We start from the raw sequence: 19339 nt of genomic DNA, 5'->3' as shown, positions 1-19339 counted from the left end.
GCGCTTTCGGATCCACTTCGCACTGTGTTCGTCCTCTCCCTCGAAATACGCAAGGCTGAATTCGCGACGGCTGATCTCACGACTCTCGTTAGAAACAGTGACGAATCCAATGAGATACCTATCTGATCTCTTGGCGACGTTTGGCATCTTTGACAAACGTCGATGAACAAGAGTACTGCGGCTCGATGCTGATTGATGCAGAGTTGACAAGCATGCGAATCTTGATCGTCTGGCATACGGATACGTAATCCAGGGGGTGCAAGATTTAGTTGATGCTCACAAGATATAACTTAGGTCTCGTAAGGTTTTATGATATTCACTTTTGTCGACAGCTTGTTGTACCTTTTGGGTAGTAAAGACAGTTTAAACAGCAACACTAATATTAATATTGTTCCGCTGCCGCCGAGTTTTAGTCTACTAATCTGGTAGCAGTATATCTTTCTCCGAGTCAGAGCATGGCGAAGGCAATGCATTATAACGGACATCAGTACTCAGTCTCGGTAAAGCGAGAATTAGCACCCGAAAACGAATCACTTGTGTTTGAAAGCGAAACGAAATGTCGAAACTCTGAATTGAAATCGCTGGGAATTTTGTCCGCTGGCGCCCTTCATGCGAAATTGAAACCGAAACCGAAAACGCGTGAAAGCAAATAAGTGAAATCAAAATCATGAAATCGAAACTTAACGTGAAAATCAGTCTCGGTAAAGCGAGAATTAGCACCCGAAAACGAATCACTTGTGTTTGAAAGTAATGATTCGTCTGACGCTTAGCGTTCGGTGTTTGGTGTTTGGCTTTGGTGTTTGGCGTTAGGCGTTTGGCGTTTGGCGTTTGGTGTTTGGTGTTTGGTGTTTGGCGTTTGGTGTTTGGTGTTTGGCGTTTGGCGTTTGGCGTTTTGCACCGCCACATGGGCAACAAGTGAAAAGACGAGATTCACGAGAATACGCACTAGCTAAGAGCGGGATGCGGCCAGAGCACCATCAGCATCGGGCAAACAAGTAAAAAGACGAGAACACGCACTAGTTAAGAGCGGGACGCAACCAGAGCACCATCAGCGTCTGGCAAGCAAGTAAAAAGATGAGAAGACGCAGCAGGACAACATAGAATGACATCATGGTGTCACGACTAGCATTGGTCACGTCCAACATACAGTTCATCCGGAAAATGCCGGATGAACAATATTACTAAATCGGGACGTTACACTCAGACTCATCGATCAGTCACGACGACTTCAGATTTATTATCGACTATCTCTTACATCGTGTAGCATGAATAACGACGGAAACGCCAACGTCGGAGGAGACAGAAACGCTAACGTCGGAGGAGACGAAAACGGGAACAACAATCAGCTTCCTCAACATCTATTCCAGCATATGCCGCGCCCTCGAGAGGTGTTCTTCACAATGAGCGAGAGGCAAATTGTGAGGAATACGTATATTAGCAAATACAATACTGATATTATTTAAGGAGTTACTGTATGTTACATGGGCCGCTGCGCGGATGCGCGTACGCCAACAAGTCTACCGTCCAGAAGTGCCGTTTCTCCCAAACCCGTTGCCTCCGTTGTGGCCGGACGAAGTACGTGCGATGATGGTATTGTGGATTGCGAGGGAGCGTCGGATGTTTGAGATGGAAATCAGGGAACTCGAATACCTCCTAGGATTGAGAGGTGCGCGTTAGCGCTCATAGGTAAGCCATCTTCAAAGTAAAAAAAAATTCAAATAGACTTACAAGTTTTCAGACCGCGTACGACGAAGATGGGTGAAGGATCTAGTTAAGCGACTGCACAAAGCGGATATATAGCACAATATGTACTTTTACCAGACACTCGAGCTCCAGAAGACAAACATGGCGTGGAAGGTCAGCCAAAACACGCTCTCAAGACCGAAACTGCCTCGGCATGCTAAGGGACATGTTAGTAAGACAACCAGTTGGCGGAGCGGAAGTGCATGGTGCATCCGCAGAATCGAGCGTTGGAGTAGTCGAGGTCAAGGTGTCAGAAGGTCAGCTAAACACGCTCGAGACCGAAACTGCCTCGGCATACTACGGCGACATGTTGTTAAGACGACTAGTTGGCACAGCGGAAGTGCGTGGTGTATAGAGATGATCGTGAGAGGCAGGGATACTAGGTAAACGACGTTAAGTTATAATATAAAGCGGACGATCAAGACAAAGAACTCACCTGTCGACGGCATGAGCTCGGACGAGTCCGATCATCCACTAGGGAATAGCATTCCTGTCTACCAGGTCTGAATCAAACAGTGGCGTTCGTGCAGGGTAACAGAGATACTGCGAGCGTGCGACGCCCTGCATCTGAGGATGAGATATGGTAGAGACTGGGATGCATCGCCTGGAGCTTGGCCTCACCTTCGCATTCCGTCACTGAAGTGCAGCACCAGAAGCTCATTTGTCCTAGCCGTTGGTACAAAGGGATGCCATTTGAGGGGAATCAATGACGGCCTACAGAAACGAGGTTAGTTACTAATGAAGGACATCGCTGACACAGGAAACAAAGGACGTGGCTGACATAGGAGACGAGTATGACGATGAAATTTATCTATATTGAAACCCACAGAAGGCATCGTGCGATTAGGATAATCAATCTTCAATCATCCAGATAGAAAGTCCAACGTTTGCGGCGTTTTGCATACCTCACATTTGCCTCATGCACTGTTTGACGTTTTGCACCGCCTTAGCCTTGCCTCTGGGGCCAGTTTCCTCTGATGGAGCTTGGTCGGTTGGTTTGGTTTGTGTTTATCGGGGGATCTAGGGGGAAAATACCAGATTTGGAGGAGAAGGTCGGGATATCCCGGAACTCCAAGTTGGGTCTGCAACTGTGGCAGCGAGGAGGGGGTTAGCCCTGAGTTAGAGCCTCCAAATTATACTGCCACTGCAACAGTGAGGGGATGATTACGGGCCGCCGACACTGGCTGCGAAATGGACGCCTCCGAGTCACCGCCGCCATGGACAAGCGTCTGCCATTGTGGGAACGAGTAGTCGACATGATGAAATCTTGAATTGGAGGCTGATCCGACTTGTCAGCCAATACTTGCAGAGGAATGGAAGTATGTACTCAAGATTGTTGATACATGTGGAGAGTGTCATCTCTCACTGCAGCATGCATGAAACAACTCCTCAAAGTAGGGTGCCAGAAGGCAGGTCATTCAAAACCTGCCTTACAAATTGATTATCCGTATTCCATATTACCCACATGCACCATGCATGGAACAACCCCCCACAGTAGTTGTGCCAGAAGGCAGGTCATTCAAAACCTGCCTCACAAATTAATCACCTGTATTCCAATTACCATTATCAGTGGACCACCAGCATGTAAAAGAAGAAAGTAGGAAGGCCATGTACCATTAGCAAACCATGATTCCGACTGAAGTCAGAGTCACTGATAAGGGTAGAACAAACATCCTGGCATGGGGCATTGTGTGAAACCCTGTAAAAGCAGGTCACAATCATAAAAACTGACTCAGAGCACGATGAGGACTTACCTGATGCCCTTCAATCATAAGTGGTGGAGATGCACTTCCAAGTCAACGAGAACTTGAAGAGGTCAGCGTTAACCTGAACCATCGATAAAACGGATATGCAGCCAAATAAGCACAAATACAGTCTTGGATTGCATCTTTTTTTGGTTCCTTGAAACACCGCTGTCACACAGGTGTTACATCACATTAGCCTATCAGCAACTGCCCCTTCTCTTCTCTGAAGACCTCTTTCAGGATCTTGATCCCGTGGAACCAATTCGCAATTCGCATTGATGCGCGTGCTCCACTTGAACCCCTTTCATGCTCCAATTTGACTTAGGCGTGGTGATTGATTGATCGATGATCGATACCGGCTTGCTCTTTCCATGGTATCGTTGGTATTGAATTCCCTATGCTCTTGAGGAGAAGTGGTTCTAAAGACAGGATAGCGGCAGTGATCTTCCTGCCTCCGTAAGTAATATCATCTGCACTCTCACACATCTCTCGCAATCCTTATACTTTTTGAGCAGTTTGTGAGCAGTTCCTCTGTGGTGACCCGCTCTGATGGGCCGGCAGTAAATCAAGTTCTTCCTTCGTGCTGAATGCTCGGTCAGCCGAGCCACTCGGAAGCAAACTAATCACTAATCCTTTTCAAGCTTGACCCGCCCATGATGCACCCCGCATAACGTAACCCTTTGTGTAAACGCATGAAGCGCAAGGCTCCCTTCAAATGCACCTCTTTGTGCTGAATGCTAGGCCACTGAGCCACTCGGAAGCAAGATTTGAATCAGACGTCTTTATATTGAGTCTTCAAATGCCACCGGTACCACACTCTTCCTCTTCACCTCGACCTTTGCATATTTATCAGCACCTTGAAAGCAGAAAATCCACGTTCGGCACTACTGGATGAAGTCGAAAAAGACACTCCTCTGCCGGTGTCGGCGGCTTGGATGCGGTATGGTCCTCACCCAGCCTTTTGATGAACGTTCAGACCCAGTGAGAGGCGTTTGGTTGCCACCAGCAACGTTCTACCGTCATAAACGATTCGATAGGGCTTGCATGGATATCGAGGATGAGGCGAACCCTTGTGAGAGCTCTGTAGTTCGCGAGCAGTCTGTCGGTGCGGGGGTGACACCCCCCTCTGCTGCCCCCACCAGCATTGACCACCCTGACGCTGTCAAACGTTCCGCGCTTTTTACGTGATATCCCTGATGAAGCCTCTGCAGCAGGCAGGCGAATCCCCGACGTTAGCCCCTCCTCATTATTGGCTGACACTGATAACGTCGCACGAGCTGTTCAAGACCTACAGCACGTTATCAAATTCATTAACCAGTCAGCAGCATCGCTTTCGTATACAAACCTTATCTTCGACAGACCTCACAAGGGCAATTTTGTCCCGGCAGCGCATCCTGACGCTCCCAATATTGGCCCGTGTAAACTCCAGGTTGAGGCAAAAGAAAATGCATCGATCCTACGTCACGAGCGCAAAATGTTCCAGGCCCTCATAGCCGTTCAATCCTTTGATCGACCCATTTCCTTGGAGTCAACAGCCGCAGCGGTTTTGCAACGCGCTGCCGACGAGTTGCAACGCATCGATGACATCAAAGCCGGAGAGTGGGAACGCCAGCGTTGTCCCAGCGTCAGTATTCAGCCTGAGGACGCAGTGCGTGGCTCAAATGTTCCAGTTATGATCAACACCGGTAAACCTATTAGATGTTGTTTCAAATGCAATTTTCTAATGAACAAACAGATATATACTTTCGTCAGTATGAAAGCCACCCTGCAACATTGGCCTGCTACTTCCTAATCTTGACGCTTTCCCTGCTTTGTGGCTTATCGCGTGAGAAATGCAATTTCGCACTCGCGACACTACGCTTCATTATGCGGTGGCTCGTTGTTGAAACCAACATATCATCATCATCAGAAGAAGCTCGTTTGGCCGACCTTCCCCGGGATTCTCGCACACTGCTGAAACGCATCCACCTTGATCCAAAATGCAAATCTTATATAACATGCCCATCCTGCTTCAAGCTATACAACGATGACGATTTCGCGTGCCCTGAGTATTGCATTCATTCCCCACTCCCCGGTGCTCCGCAATGTTCTACAAAGCTGAAGCGCACCCGCATCATACGTGGAACGGCTTTTGAACGCCCTGTGAAGAGGTACTTGTATCAGGATATGAAGCAATGGCTCGCACGATTCTTATCTCGCTCAGACATCGAAAGCAAGCTAGAACGGGGGTCGGCGGCAATGAAGGTAGCTGATGGCGAACAGCATGACATCTGGGACGCAGAGGTCCTACAAAACTTTCAAGGCCCAGACGGCAGCCCTTTTGTATGCGGACCATCCAAAGAGTTACGCCTCGTGTTTTCTCTTGGCGTCGATGGATTCAATCCATCAGGTATGAAGATCGGGAAGGGTAGCGCTTCGTCCACAGGGATATACATGATATGCCTGAACCTACCCGTCGACCTCCGCTACCACCCTGAGAACATGTACTTGGTCGGCGTGCTACCTGGCCCAAACAAGCCCTCTCTCGACCAGATTAACGAAGGACTCGCGCCCCTCGTTGATGATCTCTTGTTAGCATGGGATCCAGGCTTCTTCTACACGCGCACCTCTTTGTACCCCTCTGGCCGCCCTTGTCGATCGGCAGTCATTCCCTTGGTCTGCGACATCATAGGTGCTCGGCAGGTTGGCGGCTTTGCTGGACCTACGAACACCATCTTTTGTTCATACTGCCTCCTTACGAAGGATCGTATTGAAGAGCTCCCGTCGAACAAATGGTCGATGAGATCTTGCAAAGAGCATAGGGCGGTTGCAGAGAAGTGGCGTGATGCGCAAACGGCGGAGGAACAAAAGGCGATAGTTGACCGTTACGGCGTACGGTACTCGGAACTACTTCGTCTACCGTATTGGAACCCGGTTCTTTTCACTGTTCTCGATTCCATGCACGCAGACTTCCTCCTCAAACTACATCACCACATCCGAGATGTTTGGGGCGCTGACCCCTCAATGGCGTCTGGTGAGGGACATCATGCACCGCTGCCTCGACCGCCACGGCCCTCTGATTCAGCGCTGGCATCAGGCCTTTGCGTCCTCATCAAAGGAAATATGGACAAAGCGCATGAACAGGCTTTATTGCGCTGCCAGAAACCAGTTCTCTATCACCTGTGCCACGAGTTTGGCCTGCGGCGAGCGCAAACTGCACTGCTGATGGCAAGAGAGCTCATTCAATTTGTACGTCACGCATTGTACTGCTATCATGATCAACAGGTTCAATTTCTACTCTTGTTTCACAAGCGTCAGCCGAGTGAAAATTTCGCCAAGATACAGAAACTTCTGAAAACTCTCTCTGAATCAAAGGTTTTTAGCTGTACTCGCTGAGCAGCACTCCGCCTACTCATTATGCACGCGTACAGGTACCTGAGGCGGCGCTTCAGGAGTTACCGAAGAAGAAAAGAACAAAGAATGACCCTCCATCCGAACAAGAGATGATCAAAGCGCGCTCAAAGTTAGAGAATGCTCAGAGTACTATAGCCATCGGGACAGGGATCAGGGTGCCAACCCTTTTACGACTTTGCGCAGAACTTGGTATATCTACTGACAATCACCTTCGCCCTGGATGTCCCCTACACAAGGGCGGACTATTGGACCGGCTAGCTGATTGGGTATGTTGCATGGGTTGTTTCTATTGACACTATCTTACCATCTCACTCTGTGAAGCGCCTTTTGCAAGGCCTGACAAATGAGGACGGCAACCTCTTGCATCCCGGGAGGAGACTGCAAAGTCACGAAGCGCCACCACCGAAGAATACTGTCGTACTTGGACGGGAGGTACTGGAAGAAATATGGATAGACCAAGCTCGGACGCAGCTTCCATCATTTGTTACTGCTGCCCCTTTGGTTGCGGCGGAGAAGAGGACCCCTACTGCTGATCACTGGCGCTCAATCGGTTTGATCCATCTAGTCATCACACTGATTCGCCTGTGGGGCCACAAGGAAGGCCGAATGCAGGAGATGCTGCACAACTACATGCACCTCGTCACCGCCATTCATATCACAAATATGAGGAGCATGTCAAAGGATAAGATTGATCTATATTCTTTCCATTATAAGGAGTACTTTTGCGGCATACTTAAGCTCTACAAAGAAGCAAGGATCCGCCCTGTGCATCATATGGCTTTCCACTATCCAATGCTACTCGAGGCTTTTGGTCCGGTCCACTCTTGGCGAGCATGGGCATTTGAGAGGTTCAACTACACCCTTCAGACGATCAAAACTAACTCAAAGTTTGGTGAGCAGTGCCTACTCGACCTTTCATTCACTGGCCTTAAGTCCCCAATTTTTCAGGTGAGATGGAAATGACATTTATCAACGATGCTTGCAGGGCGGCAAACCTCCCCGCCCTTCTATCTAGTAATAGACTCCCCGACGCTATGACATCGCTTTGGCCGGAGTTCCAGAAGACGTTTCGCTCAGACATTCGGGGGACCCGCCTCAACGATACTCTTTCATTTGGCAGCGCAGGTTGGCTGAAGGTCACTTACCCATCTTCCAAACCAAGGGGTAAACTCGCGGAGCTGCAAAGCCGCCTCGCCGGAGCCGTAACCAATTTGACCGGCGTACATCATTCAGGTATGCCTCGTTCACCTGCAGTGTGCACAATCTAAAATATACCAGACATCATGTTTGGTAGTAAACTATGGAAAGCGGGAGCGTTGTACCAACCGTACTCCAGGTCACCACGGGACTCCAACGTCATTATTCGAAACGCCGACTTTGATCAGGCACCTGCTCGCATTTTGGCTATCTTCAGTGAAAAATCGTGCCCTGAGACGCCGTCAATTCTCATTGAACGCCTGGTGGAACTGGACTCTGCCCAGGTAAAGGAGGACCCCTACCAACAATTTGGTTTCAGCGTTGCCGGAGGGCTGTTCTTCGATCGGTACCACCCCCTCGAAATCATTAAATCTGAAGCGCTTGTGACTTTGTTTGCACGTACCGTTTTTGAATATCGCACCCTGGGCAGTGTAGTCCACGTACTTCCCATTACCAAGGTTGGCCGCAAACGTTTATTGCTACATCATTTGGGTGCTGACTACCAGTAGGATATGTATGTTACAAATGATAGTGGTGCAGGTATGGAAAATGGCGAAGAGGATGCTCTCACTTAGATCTGACTGCTGAATCAATGCTTACTGGGAAGTCCATCCCAATGAAAGCGTTGATCGAGGTAATCAATTCAGGAGTTATTCTCTGTGCTATACTACACTGTTCCGAAACATAACTATGTTGCGATGACTCTCAAATTGCTGTTATTACTTCTCCTTCTTAACTCGATCCAACATACATAAATTCTGACCTTTGCGCATACCCAGTACGAGTTCGTGCACCTAGGTTTGTCTTTTCTCACTACTAGATCTCGTGGCATCCTACAATTTTTGTTTTCAATTAAGAGTACAATATCCTGTGGCACTCTGCCCATGTGAGCACATTTATCAGACAAACGCTACCACTATTCACAGGGCGTCTTTGTGCGATGAGTGTTTAGAAGCCTTCAAGAGTGCGTTGACGAGTCAGCTACGACTCGGATTCCAACACTGGCATGGCAGGATCTGGCGTAGACCTCTAGTTTTCTCAAGCTTCCCCACACGTACCGACGACGCTAATATGGAGGACTCGACATTCGGCGCTGAAGACGAGGAAGTGTTGCACAAACACTAACAAGAGGGTGGCCGAAGTTCTTCAACGCACCTTTGTTGTGTCAGCTGGGTTTAAATTTGATACGGCAGGTCCACCATGCTCGATGATCGATGATCCCTCTTCAAAGGCCTACCTCCGCGAACGAAAGTGGTCGATCAAATCGTGCATGTCGTGTCCCTACCATGCTCCTTCAAGTTGTTCCTTGAACCAATTCTGACGAATACTCTGTCGACTTCGTTCGAAGCGGAAATGACACCGGAACACGTCTGACACACAATACGATAGTCAGGCTCGACCACCTTCGATTGGGCGCCTAACCCACCTGCGACAAGGTCACATCGTTTGCCCTTGGGTTCGTTCGTTCGTCCTCGCGTTTGTTCGTTTGTTCGTTTGTTCGCTTTTTTTTTTTCGCGTTTGTCCTCGCGTTTGTTTGTTCGTCCTCACGTTCACTCGTTTGTCCGCATCTTTTTGTCGCGTTTGTCCCCGCGTTCGCTCGTTTACCCTTGCGTTCGTTCGTTCGCCCTCACGTTCACTCGTTTTTCCGCGTCTGGACTGCAGGTCGTCGATGAATTATATCTCTACTCAATGGAGGGCAAACAGCTTGCTCCAGATTTCGTTGGTGCTACAGAAGTCAATGGCCGCCGAGCACAGTCGCACTTTGTCGTGTTCCTGACTGGGTTTACCAACCCTGGGATTGTGGCACGATACGATTTCGATGAACCAGGTGAAGACAAATGTTGGAGCATTTACCGGTCAACAATAATGGAAAGGCTGGTACCGGATGAGTTCAGCGCTGAGCAAGTCTGGTATGTCCAACTCCCTTCCGACGGTGTCGTGTGGAATCGCCATCTAGAGGAACTGATACTCCTTCACACTTACTAAATGATCTACAAGTAGCTGATGCAATTTTTATTATTACTTTAGACATTTCGTTGAAATGCATCTTCTCCTCGTCCATTCGTTATTCTTTTCCTTCGGCCTTGCTCAGGCAGCTGTCACTGCCTGTGGTCCGCATGTCCAATCACCGTTTGGGACTACGACGGCTGCCTCTGCCTCATATACGGGCTCAGCTTCATATGACCGAACGATATTATAACCACCGCCCCCACCTAGTCCTCCCCCACCCACCCAGTTCAACGTGGACCTCCGACCTGCAGAGCGGAGATGTCTCGGGAGTCTCAATTCAACAGCAAGGCTCATTCTTTGGCTTCAGTATAGAGTTTGGTGTTACGACACAAGTCCGTAAGTATTTTGTTCACTCGCATGTGCATCCACTGAACATATCTTGTAGTCGGGCTGAACAGGTAACTAATTCAGTTGCCAAGAAGTACTATAGCATTTACCTCGATTGCCAGTTCTTTCCTCCAAGTCCCGTTTCTCAACCTTATGGCCAACCTGCGACAACGCGGGGGCAGCGTTAGGGTTCGTGTCGGTGGTAATACTCAAGAGACCGCTACCCTAGTGGCCAGTACCCCGGACGGTGCAGCTCTCGAGAAGGACTACGCAGGCATAGCCAACCCCGTAAGTGCTTTTTTTCTTTACTCGATTATCCTGAGACTGAACACCCCCAAGACGGCAACGCTGCCCCTTGTCTTCACAACTGAGATCATCAAAATGATGGCCGAGATATCTGCACTCACTAATGTCTATTGGTACATGGGTATGCGATACATGATAATACTCTTGTTGTCACTGACCTTCTTGCGCAGGTGTGCCGTTCAATGACACTCAGCATTGGCGCTTGCAGATCGCTGAAGTCGGAGAGGCGATGCTCGGAAATTATCTGATTGGTCTACAGGTCAGGGAATCTAACGTATAATACGACAGTCTCTGATTGCTTTTGCTTTAGGGCGGCAATGAACCTGATCTTTACTCAAGGCACGGTCATCGGCCGGATGTAAGGTATTTTTTTGGCCTGACTCCGTATTGATTGTTAACCTTTTTGCAGTCTCATAGCCCTCAGGATTACAAGGATGAATTCGGTCTTCTCATCGACGCAATGAACGCAGACTCTAATATCCCCAACAAAGATCTGCTCATTGGCCCCAATCTGGCTGGCATGTGGAGCCCAACGGATATCTGGGAAACCGGGTTCGCCACAGACTTCAACCAAAACCTTGCTGCGCTGGGTGTTGAAAGGTGAATCACAAATTATTCATCATCATCGTCTTCTGGCTCATAATCGTGAAGGTATCCCACCGATAATTGTTATGCCCAGTTCGGCATAGGAACTCCACGCACTGGCCCAGAGATGTTGCCGACCTTCCTGACACACCAAGCCGGAAAGACCATTGTTCCCTGGTGCTCCCGCTTATGCGCAATCCGTTGGAAAGCCCTTCATCGTGTCAGAAACCAATACAGCATCTTGCGGAGGTTTTCCCAGGTTAAGCGACAGCTTCAGGGCCGCCCTGTGGGGAATCGACTATGCTCTCCAACTAGCATACAGCAATTTCTCAACTGTTCTTTTCCATGTTGGTGGACAGAGCGTGTATTACAATGTACGTTCAACTCGGGTCCTGCCGTCATTCAACCTCTAACCATTGTCCTCTACAGCCCTTTACACGTTCGTATTAATCGTCCTATCTGGATGGTGATTTTTTTAACTGTATTCCTTCGCCTGTGAGAAACCAGTCGACGTACCAACAGTGAACTATTGGTATGAGCTACCTTGCATCATTTTTCTATTGGATGTCAATCAAACTCCCATCGCAGGTCCGGTCTCCTATAAACCATATCGTCAGGAAGCCGAAACTTATTTTTACTCGTTTGCCCTTGCGCTTCCTCGTTTGCCCTCGCGTTCGTTCGTTTGTTCTCGCGTTGACTCGTTTGCTCGTGCGTTCTCTCGTTTGCCCTCGCGTTGACTCGTTTGTTCTTGCGTTCTCTCGTTTGTCCTTGCGTTGACTCGTTTGTCCTCGCGTTGACTCGTTTGTCCTTGCGTTTGTTCGTTCGTCCTTGCGTTGACTCGTTTGTCCTTGCGTTGACTCGTTTATTCTTGCGTTTGTTCGTTCGTCCTTGCGTTGACTCGTTTGTCCTCGCGTTCGTTCGTTTGTTCTCGCGTTGACTCGTTTGTCCTTGCGTTGACCCGTTTGTCCTCGCGTTTGTTCGTTTGTTCTTGCATTGGTTCGTTCGTCCTTGCGTTGACTCGTTTGTTCTTGCGTTGGTTCGCTTGTTTGTCCGCGTTTTTGCGCCCCACCTCCTCGGCTGCGCCGAGGAGGCGGGGCGCCTCCTGGTTATTATTTTCCGCGTTTGTCCTTGCGTTGACTCGTTTGCCCTCGCGTTGACTCGTTTGTTCTTGCGTGTGTTCGTTTGTCTTCGCGTTGACTCGTTTGTTCGTTCGTCCTTGCGTTGACTTGTTTGTCCGCGTTTTTTGCGCCCCACCTCCTCGGCTGCGCCGAGGAGGCGGGGCGCCTCCTGGTTATTATTTTCCGCGTTTGTCCTTGCGTTGACTCGTTTGTCCGCGTTTTTTCCTCGCGTTTGCCCTTGCGTTCGTTCGTTTGACCTCGCGTTCACTCGTTTGTCCCCGCGTTCACTCGTTTGCTCGTGCGTTCCCTCGTTTGTCCGCGTTTTTTTCTCGCGTTCGTTCGTTTACCCGCAATTTTCTTCGCGTTTATCCTCGCGTTCGCTCGTTTTTTTCCGCGTTCACTCGTTTGTCCTTGCGTTGACTCGTTTGTCCGCGTTTTTTTTCTCGCGTTTGTTCGTTTATCCTTGCGTTCCCTCCTTTGTCCGCGTTTTTTTTCGCGTTCGTTCGTTTATCCTCGCGTTGACTCGTTTGCTCCTGCGTTCCCTCGTTTGTCCGCGTTTTTTTCTCGCGTTCGTTCGTTTACCCGCAATTTTTTTTTTTCGCGTTTGCCCTTGCGTTGACTCCTCTGTCCGCGTTTTTTTCTCGCGTTCACTCGTTTGCTCGTGCGTTCCCTCGTTTGCCCGCGTTTTTTTCTCGCGTTCGTTCGTTTGTCCTCGCATTTGTTCGTTTGTGCTTGCGTTCCCTGGTTTGTCCGCGTTTTTTTTCGCGTTCGTTCGTTTATCCTTGCGTTCCCTCCTTTGTCTGCGTTTTTTTCTCGCGTTTGTTCGTTTGTTCTTGCGTTGACTCGTTTGTCCGCGTTTTTTTCGCGTTTATCCTCGCGTTCGTTCGTTTGTCCTCGCAGTTGTTCGTTTGTCCTTGCGCTCACTCGTTTGTCCTTGCGTTCCCTCGTTTGTCCGTATTTTTTTTCGCGTTTATCATCGTGTTCGTTCGTTTGTCCTTGCGTTGACTCGTTTGTCCGCGTTTATTTTTCGCGTTTGTTCGTTTGTCCTTGCGTTCCTTCGTTTGTCCCCATTTTTTTTCGCATTTGGCTATCAAACACTATGTTGGTAACGTCCTCTGAGTTATCTTGTCCGCGTTTATCCTCGCGTTCGTTCGTTCGTCCTCGCGTCGACTCGTTTGTCCCCGCGTTCACTCGTTTGACGGTGCGTTCCCTCGTTTGTCCTTGCGTTGACTCGTTTGAAAACCAGGGACCCTATCTACCTCCCACCTCAAGAGGCTGCCTGGCCCTACTGCCCCAACTATTCCAATAATGTGGATCGTGATCAGCAACCCGTTCCCTCGTTTGTTCCCGCGTTCCCTCGTTTGTCCGCGTTTTTTTTCGCGTTTGCCCGTGCGTTCCCTCGTTTGTCCTTGCGTTGACTCGTTTGTCCGCGTTTTTTTTCGCGTTCGTTCGTTTGTCCTTGCGTTCCCTCGTTTATCCTTACGTTCACTCGTTTGTCCGCGTCTTTTTGTCGCGTTTGTCCTTGCGTTCACTCGTTTGTCCGCGTTTTTTTTCGCGTTTGTTGGTTTTCCTGCGTTGTTCCTTCGCGTTTCGTTCTTTTTTTCCGCGTTCGTCCGTTGCCAGCAGCGGTGGGCTTGGCTCTGATCCTGACAGTGTTGATTCTGCCGATTGACCTGTCTTTGGAAGATGGATACATCTCCAGTATAATGGTGCACGCACCTGAAGTCTGAAGGCGCCGCACTTTCTCTCCCATCCCCGCACACCTTCATGTAAGTGCAAGAAGCCTGCCTTTTTCTCCTGTCCACCTCCGCCCATCCATGGGTCTCGAATGAGTGGGAGACTTCATGTACTACATCAGGCTCGTCAAATGTTGACATGAAAGCTGAATTATGAACCGCTGTCTGCTTGCGGTGCCGTCCGTTCAGGCTTTTCATGGTGACTTTCTTTAATAATTGAACAATGCACTTTTAACATTTGTGATCTGAATGAATACCACATAGTGGTGCAAATATGTAGAGAAGTAGCTACCCTGCACATGTAGAGGTCAAAAGTTGAGTTTTTTTACTAGTAGTTGTACAAATGCCCACTGTTTGTTGGATCTTGCATGTCATGGCCCATGGGACACAGAAAATTGATGAATCCTTTAAGTTGGCCTTTCTTATGCACAACTAGCTGCTTTTGCTCCTTGACATCTTGTACCTTCATTTTGTTTGTCGAAACATTGAAAAAAAAAATAATTCATGTTTCAATGATTTTCTGTGTGGGACCTGTCAAAACATTGAAAAAAATAATAATTCATGTTTCAATGATTTTCTGTGTGGGACCTGTCAAAACATTGAAAAAAATAATAATTCATGTTTCAATGATTTTCTGTGTGGGACCTGTCAAAATATTGAAAAAACATAATTCATGTTTCAATGATTTTCTGTGTGGGACTTGTCAAAACATTGAAAAAAAAAATTTCATGTTTCAATGATTTTCTGTGTGCGGGACATGATGCAAAAATTGATCATGTTCCTTCAAGGATAATTTTCCATGTATTGTGTGCAGAAAAAAATATATAATTTGTGCATGTTCTGAGGCAGAGTATCCTGCAATCATGTTTCTTTTTTTTTCTCTGAACATAATAAATGTTTTTCAAGTGTTGTGCAGCAGGAATATACTGCAAACATCATTTATTTATTCTTACAAAACATGAGGCATGTTTCATAAATTTCCTCTTACCAAATATACAAATGAATGTTTGAAAGTTTCTTTGCTTTTCCTGAACAAAACATTGTCAAAATATATTTTATTATTTGTTATATGATTTTTCAATGTTCTTGGATCAAACATATGGTGAACAGGATGAAGTAATTGAGATTTTTGATGCACAGAACATTGGAAAAACAGAGGCAAAAAATTTAACATGATTGTAAATTGTTATTTGAAGAATGATGAGTGAAAAATATTGACTGTTTCCCGAGGGAAAATGACACATTTTTATATTATGTCTTGCATACAGAAAATCTTTAATACATTCATTATTTTTTTTCAATGTTTTGATACACAAAATGCAAGGAAATTTCTATCTTCTAATTCAATGTTTTTTGGATGTTTGGTGGAGGAACATGAGGAAATGCCTGCAGTGTCAATCTCACAGCATCTAGCATCGCCCTCTTCCAACCCATATACTCCATCACAAATGACTCTGTCACCGTCAATGGACACTCACTGATTGGCCCATGCCACGTTCATCTACAGAACGCACAAAACATGAACTTGCACCTCGGACACGTATGCAACCGTGCCCATCCACTCTCTTTGTTTGACTCTTCCGGACTCGGCACACAGGATAATGCACCATTCCAGGATCTCGCTCTGACACCCTCTTTTCTCTAAGCCACTTCCACCTCTCCACCTCTCCTTCTTCAACAACTCTTATTATATCTTCCTCACCAGATTCTTGTCCCCACACATACAGCATCAGGACACCCGACCCATCCAATATCGCCCTCCCTTATACACGAACTCCAGAAATCTGTTAGACACGAATGGCAGAATACATGACCGCACGCAATGCCTTCCTTTGTGTGAAGACAGACAGATCGCACAGTGCAGGGAAACGATGTTTCAGCAAATGCAGTATCTTAGGCATGTGTATCGTACGATTCAAGGAGCGCTAAAGGGAAGGAGTTGGTTATCGTAATGTTACTGGATTCCAAGAACTCTCCTCCACTGATGAATGCTACCCAAGTATAGAGAACCCCTTGCGAATCGTGCGTCCACATTCCAGCGAGCTGAGTCTGCAGGTCACTGCTCGGATACCAACCATATGTGCATGTAACAGATATTCCGGAGGAAGAATCAACGCGAGCAAGAAAGGCAGGGGCGCAGTAAGCGGGCTCGTAGTGTGAGTGACTTTGAGGTAGTATAGAAGGAACGATGGTTACACTCCGTGCGGGTGACAGTTCAACCGGGACCTCCAGCTTGATTGCACGTCCAAATGGCCCAGCATCGTTAGGTCTGGAAAAATTGACTGCTCTTTACCAATCAATTCTTGATTCTGTACTTCAACTCTGACTCAGAACACACCTTTAGCACCCCCCACTCCTCCTCTTGCATCATAATGCACTCTTTATGGGCAATGCACCCCTCATCACCATCACTTGCGATACTTTCCCAAGGGCCTGATAGCATCGAAGAAGACATTCAAAACCTAAGGGAACTTTCCACGAAGGCTGTAGTAGTGATGGTCTGAGTCACGTGCATTCGTATCAATCTGTTTCTCGCCCTGCCATGAATGATGAATCGATGACACTGAGTCTGCAAATTGCAAGACTGCCAGACCATTGAAGCTCGCCTACTAATACTAGTCAGCATTTAACCCTTTTGAATTTGAAAAAGAACTTGTCTCTCTTCCAATCATCGGGAGTGAAAGTTAGCACGTTACCTGGGCCAATCCATTAACAGAAAGCCGCGGAAATATCTCAAATATTCATTATCTAATCAACCTGAATCGGAGTTGCTGTGAGTGTTCTCTTTGTTGTCAATTGAAGGACACTCAATATTCAATGTTTAGCAGGACCGATGGTTGAATTCAGTCTATGCTGTACGCTTGAGGGACACAACTCCCCGATTAACTGTGTATCCTTTGGTGAAGGGGGCTATCTAGCTACTGGATGTAAGAATCATCTTCCTTTTGTTCCTTATGATGACTGACGATCAATGACAGCCGATGACGGCCATATTATTTTATGGTCGCTAGCAGAACAATGCGAAGTTCTTCACATCAGACCTAAACAAGGCGCCATCATGAGCTTGAAGTGGGTGGTTAGCTTGCTGACCTCTACTGAATGGTTTCTCCTTTCAGGAGGCGCCGATGGCACATTGCAGTTGCAAAGGTTGAGTAACGACAAGGTGACTTTCTCCTCCCGCCAACCGAGACATCTGATCTTTGACCGAAATCTATTGATGATTTGGTATAATACAGCGTACAAGTGTTCTCTTGAGCATGCATACCGTGTTTGCCGGTGCAATCTCATGCATTGATGTAAATGATGCTCGCAGTACAGTTGCTGTGACCGGACCAGGTAGGGTTGTCTTGTTCAAAATTGTAGCAGGAAATCTAGGTATGATTTTCTTCGTGTTACAGGGTCCAACTGATTTTCATTCAGATCCAATGCAATGCATCTCTGCTGACCCACCCTTCTCACACGATCCAAAGCCTGCATTTGCTATCTCAGTCCACTTCTTCAAGCAAGGCAAGGGTATCCTCGTATGCTACCTGGATTCTCATGAAATGTAATATTGCTTTATTCAATGACTCAGTTTTGTAACACTGATATGAAAACTTCAGTGTAGCCTTCTGTGTGTCGCCCTGGAAAGAACTGTGGAGGCAAAAGCTGATCAATCGCATGTACGCTGAGGCTCTCTACTTGTCAGTTCAAAAGACTCACCCATGACAGCGGCAGCTCAGCATATTCTGACCCTCTAAGCTATCTACTAGTGTGGAACCTTTTGGACGCGATTGAAGTCTACCAGCTAACAGACAATCCCACGTGTCACCTACTACTCATCAAAACACTTCATGTTAGGATCAGAAGAAATCACATTTGTGACGTGCAATTCGATTGTACTGGAAAGTCAGCCATCAGTGGCAGTGATAATGGAGAAGTTCACCTATGGGACATCGACCGTGGACAACTCAAACAAGTGCTGCTGCATGGAAAGGGTAAGCAATGTTGGCATAACTTGTGTTTCCATCACTGACTTTGGGTCTGGCGACTACTAGAACTCTCAGCTGTGCAGACTATTGCAGTAGGTGTAGCCTTGGTGCGATATTCATCATTTTGGCTGATATTTTATAGTACTACTTGGTTCAGAACGGAAAGCACTTTATTGCGAGCGCATCATCTGAGCCTGGTGACTCATTTCCTACCATCAAAGTTTGGTCCACTCAGGGGGTGCGATTACTTTATCTGTATGAACACTATTCTACTTATTTCATGGATGGGTTAAGACATCCGCTTTATCCACACAAGCTAAATTCATCAGTAGCAAGGAACGAAGTGGTCACAATAATATTCACAGCCATTTTTTGCATTTGGTAGTTCTTTTGTTGCTTGGTATCATTGCTGTAGTCACGGCGATAACCATCCAAGTTTGTATGTTTATCAACAATTAGATTTCGATGTAGTAGTATGCGCATCTAACGACAGCCAATTGACCCTGTCCGATCGCCACAAAGGATAGAGGCACGTGCTTCTTCATCAACTGTCTAGATCTGATCAGGTAGACTTGAGTCCCCATTGTAAGCAGCGCCTTTTCAGGAAGCTAAGTCTAATATTCATCTCAAGTATCAGATGCCACTTGAAGGTGTTTGAGTAGATGACTTACGATATCTTGAAATTACTGGTCTCCTTGTGTGTTCGAAGATGTGGTATAATCTCCGGATTGCTGTACCCACTAGCAACATATTCCTCTACCAGTGGTCTTATGATTGCATCCAGAGCTGCGGTGCAAATGATATCAGTAGGTTGTCAGTAGGAACTCATAAGTTCAACTCAATTCCAGTTTAAACTTTCATTACACTTATGAACCGAACCTTTTTGCCTTGTGGGTTGGACATTAGAAAAATGTGTCATTACTGGGCTCCAGCACTTCCAAAAAAATTAAAATGGTACACTGGCACGAGAAGATGTTTCTGTATTAATGGTAGTACAAGTTTACAAGAGACCCATTGCGCTGAGGCTTTACAACATGGCACCACTTGTAGTGGCAAATCGAACTAAAAATCTATATTTGCAGAATCGGCACCCTCGGCACTCGGTCGGAATGTCAAATTTTGTCACCAATGTTGTACAGTATAGTCTTTCTGCTCGAATCGATTGGAATCGATGAAATGATATCAACTCCGCAATCACAAGAACAAAG

The 19339-nt window shown here is 47.2% G+C and overlaps 3 protein-coding genes across 3 annotated transcripts; all 3 read left to right on the top strand.

Annotated features, from left to right (window-relative positions):
- Positions 1-455: 455 nt before the first annotated feature.
- On the top strand, positions 456-2330 carry HD556DRAFT_1308450 (uncharacterized protein; the record flags this gene model as incomplete). Its single annotated transcript, XM_041300135.1, has 9 exons — positions 456-639; positions 697-747; positions 771-915; positions 1265-1418; positions 1465-1666; positions 1822-1857; positions 1917-2083; positions 2155-2244; positions 2274-2330. 9 exons carry the CDS (start codon positions 456-458, stop codon positions 2328-2330), a joined length of 1086 nt encoding a protein of 361 aa, XP_041160312.1.
- Positions 2331-9767: 7437 nt separating this feature from the next.
- Positions 9768-11756, top strand: HD556DRAFT_1476799 (uncharacterized protein; the record flags this gene model as incomplete). The annotated part of the gene is made up of 11 exons (XM_041308542.1): positions 9768-9988; positions 10171-10424; positions 10474-10486; positions 10538-10703; positions 10755-10842; positions 10892-10980; positions 11032-11084; positions 11139-11321; positions 11373-11483; positions 11566-11680; positions 11736-11756. The coding sequence occupies 11 exons, from the start codon at positions 9768-9770 to the stop codon at positions 11754-11756; spliced, it is 1314 nt and encodes a 437-aa protein (XP_041160311.1).
- Positions 11757-16993: 5237 nt separating this feature from the next.
- HD556DRAFT_1237410 (WD40-repeat-containing domain protein) lies at positions 16994-18175 on the top strand (the record flags this gene model as incomplete). The annotated part of the gene is made up of 6 exons (XM_041297894.1): positions 16994-17087; positions 17139-17323; positions 17397-17535; positions 17581-17707; positions 17763-17822; positions 17872-18175. 6 exons carry the CDS (start codon positions 16994-16996, stop codon positions 18173-18175), a joined length of 909 nt encoding a protein of 302 aa, XP_041160310.1.
- Between the last annotated feature and the right edge of the window lie 1164 nt (positions 18176-19339).

Source organism: Suillus plorans (genome assembly GCF_016647745.1).
Source record: "Suillus plorans strain S12 chromosome Unknown HD556scaffold_28, whole genome shotgun sequence".
In the NCBI taxonomy this organism is placed as follows: domain Eukaryota; kingdom Fungi; phylum Basidiomycota; class Agaricomycetes; order Boletales; family Suillaceae; genus Suillus; species Suillus plorans.
Note: the sequence above shows the minus strand (reverse complement) of the source record. Positions and strands in the feature narration are given on the sequence as shown.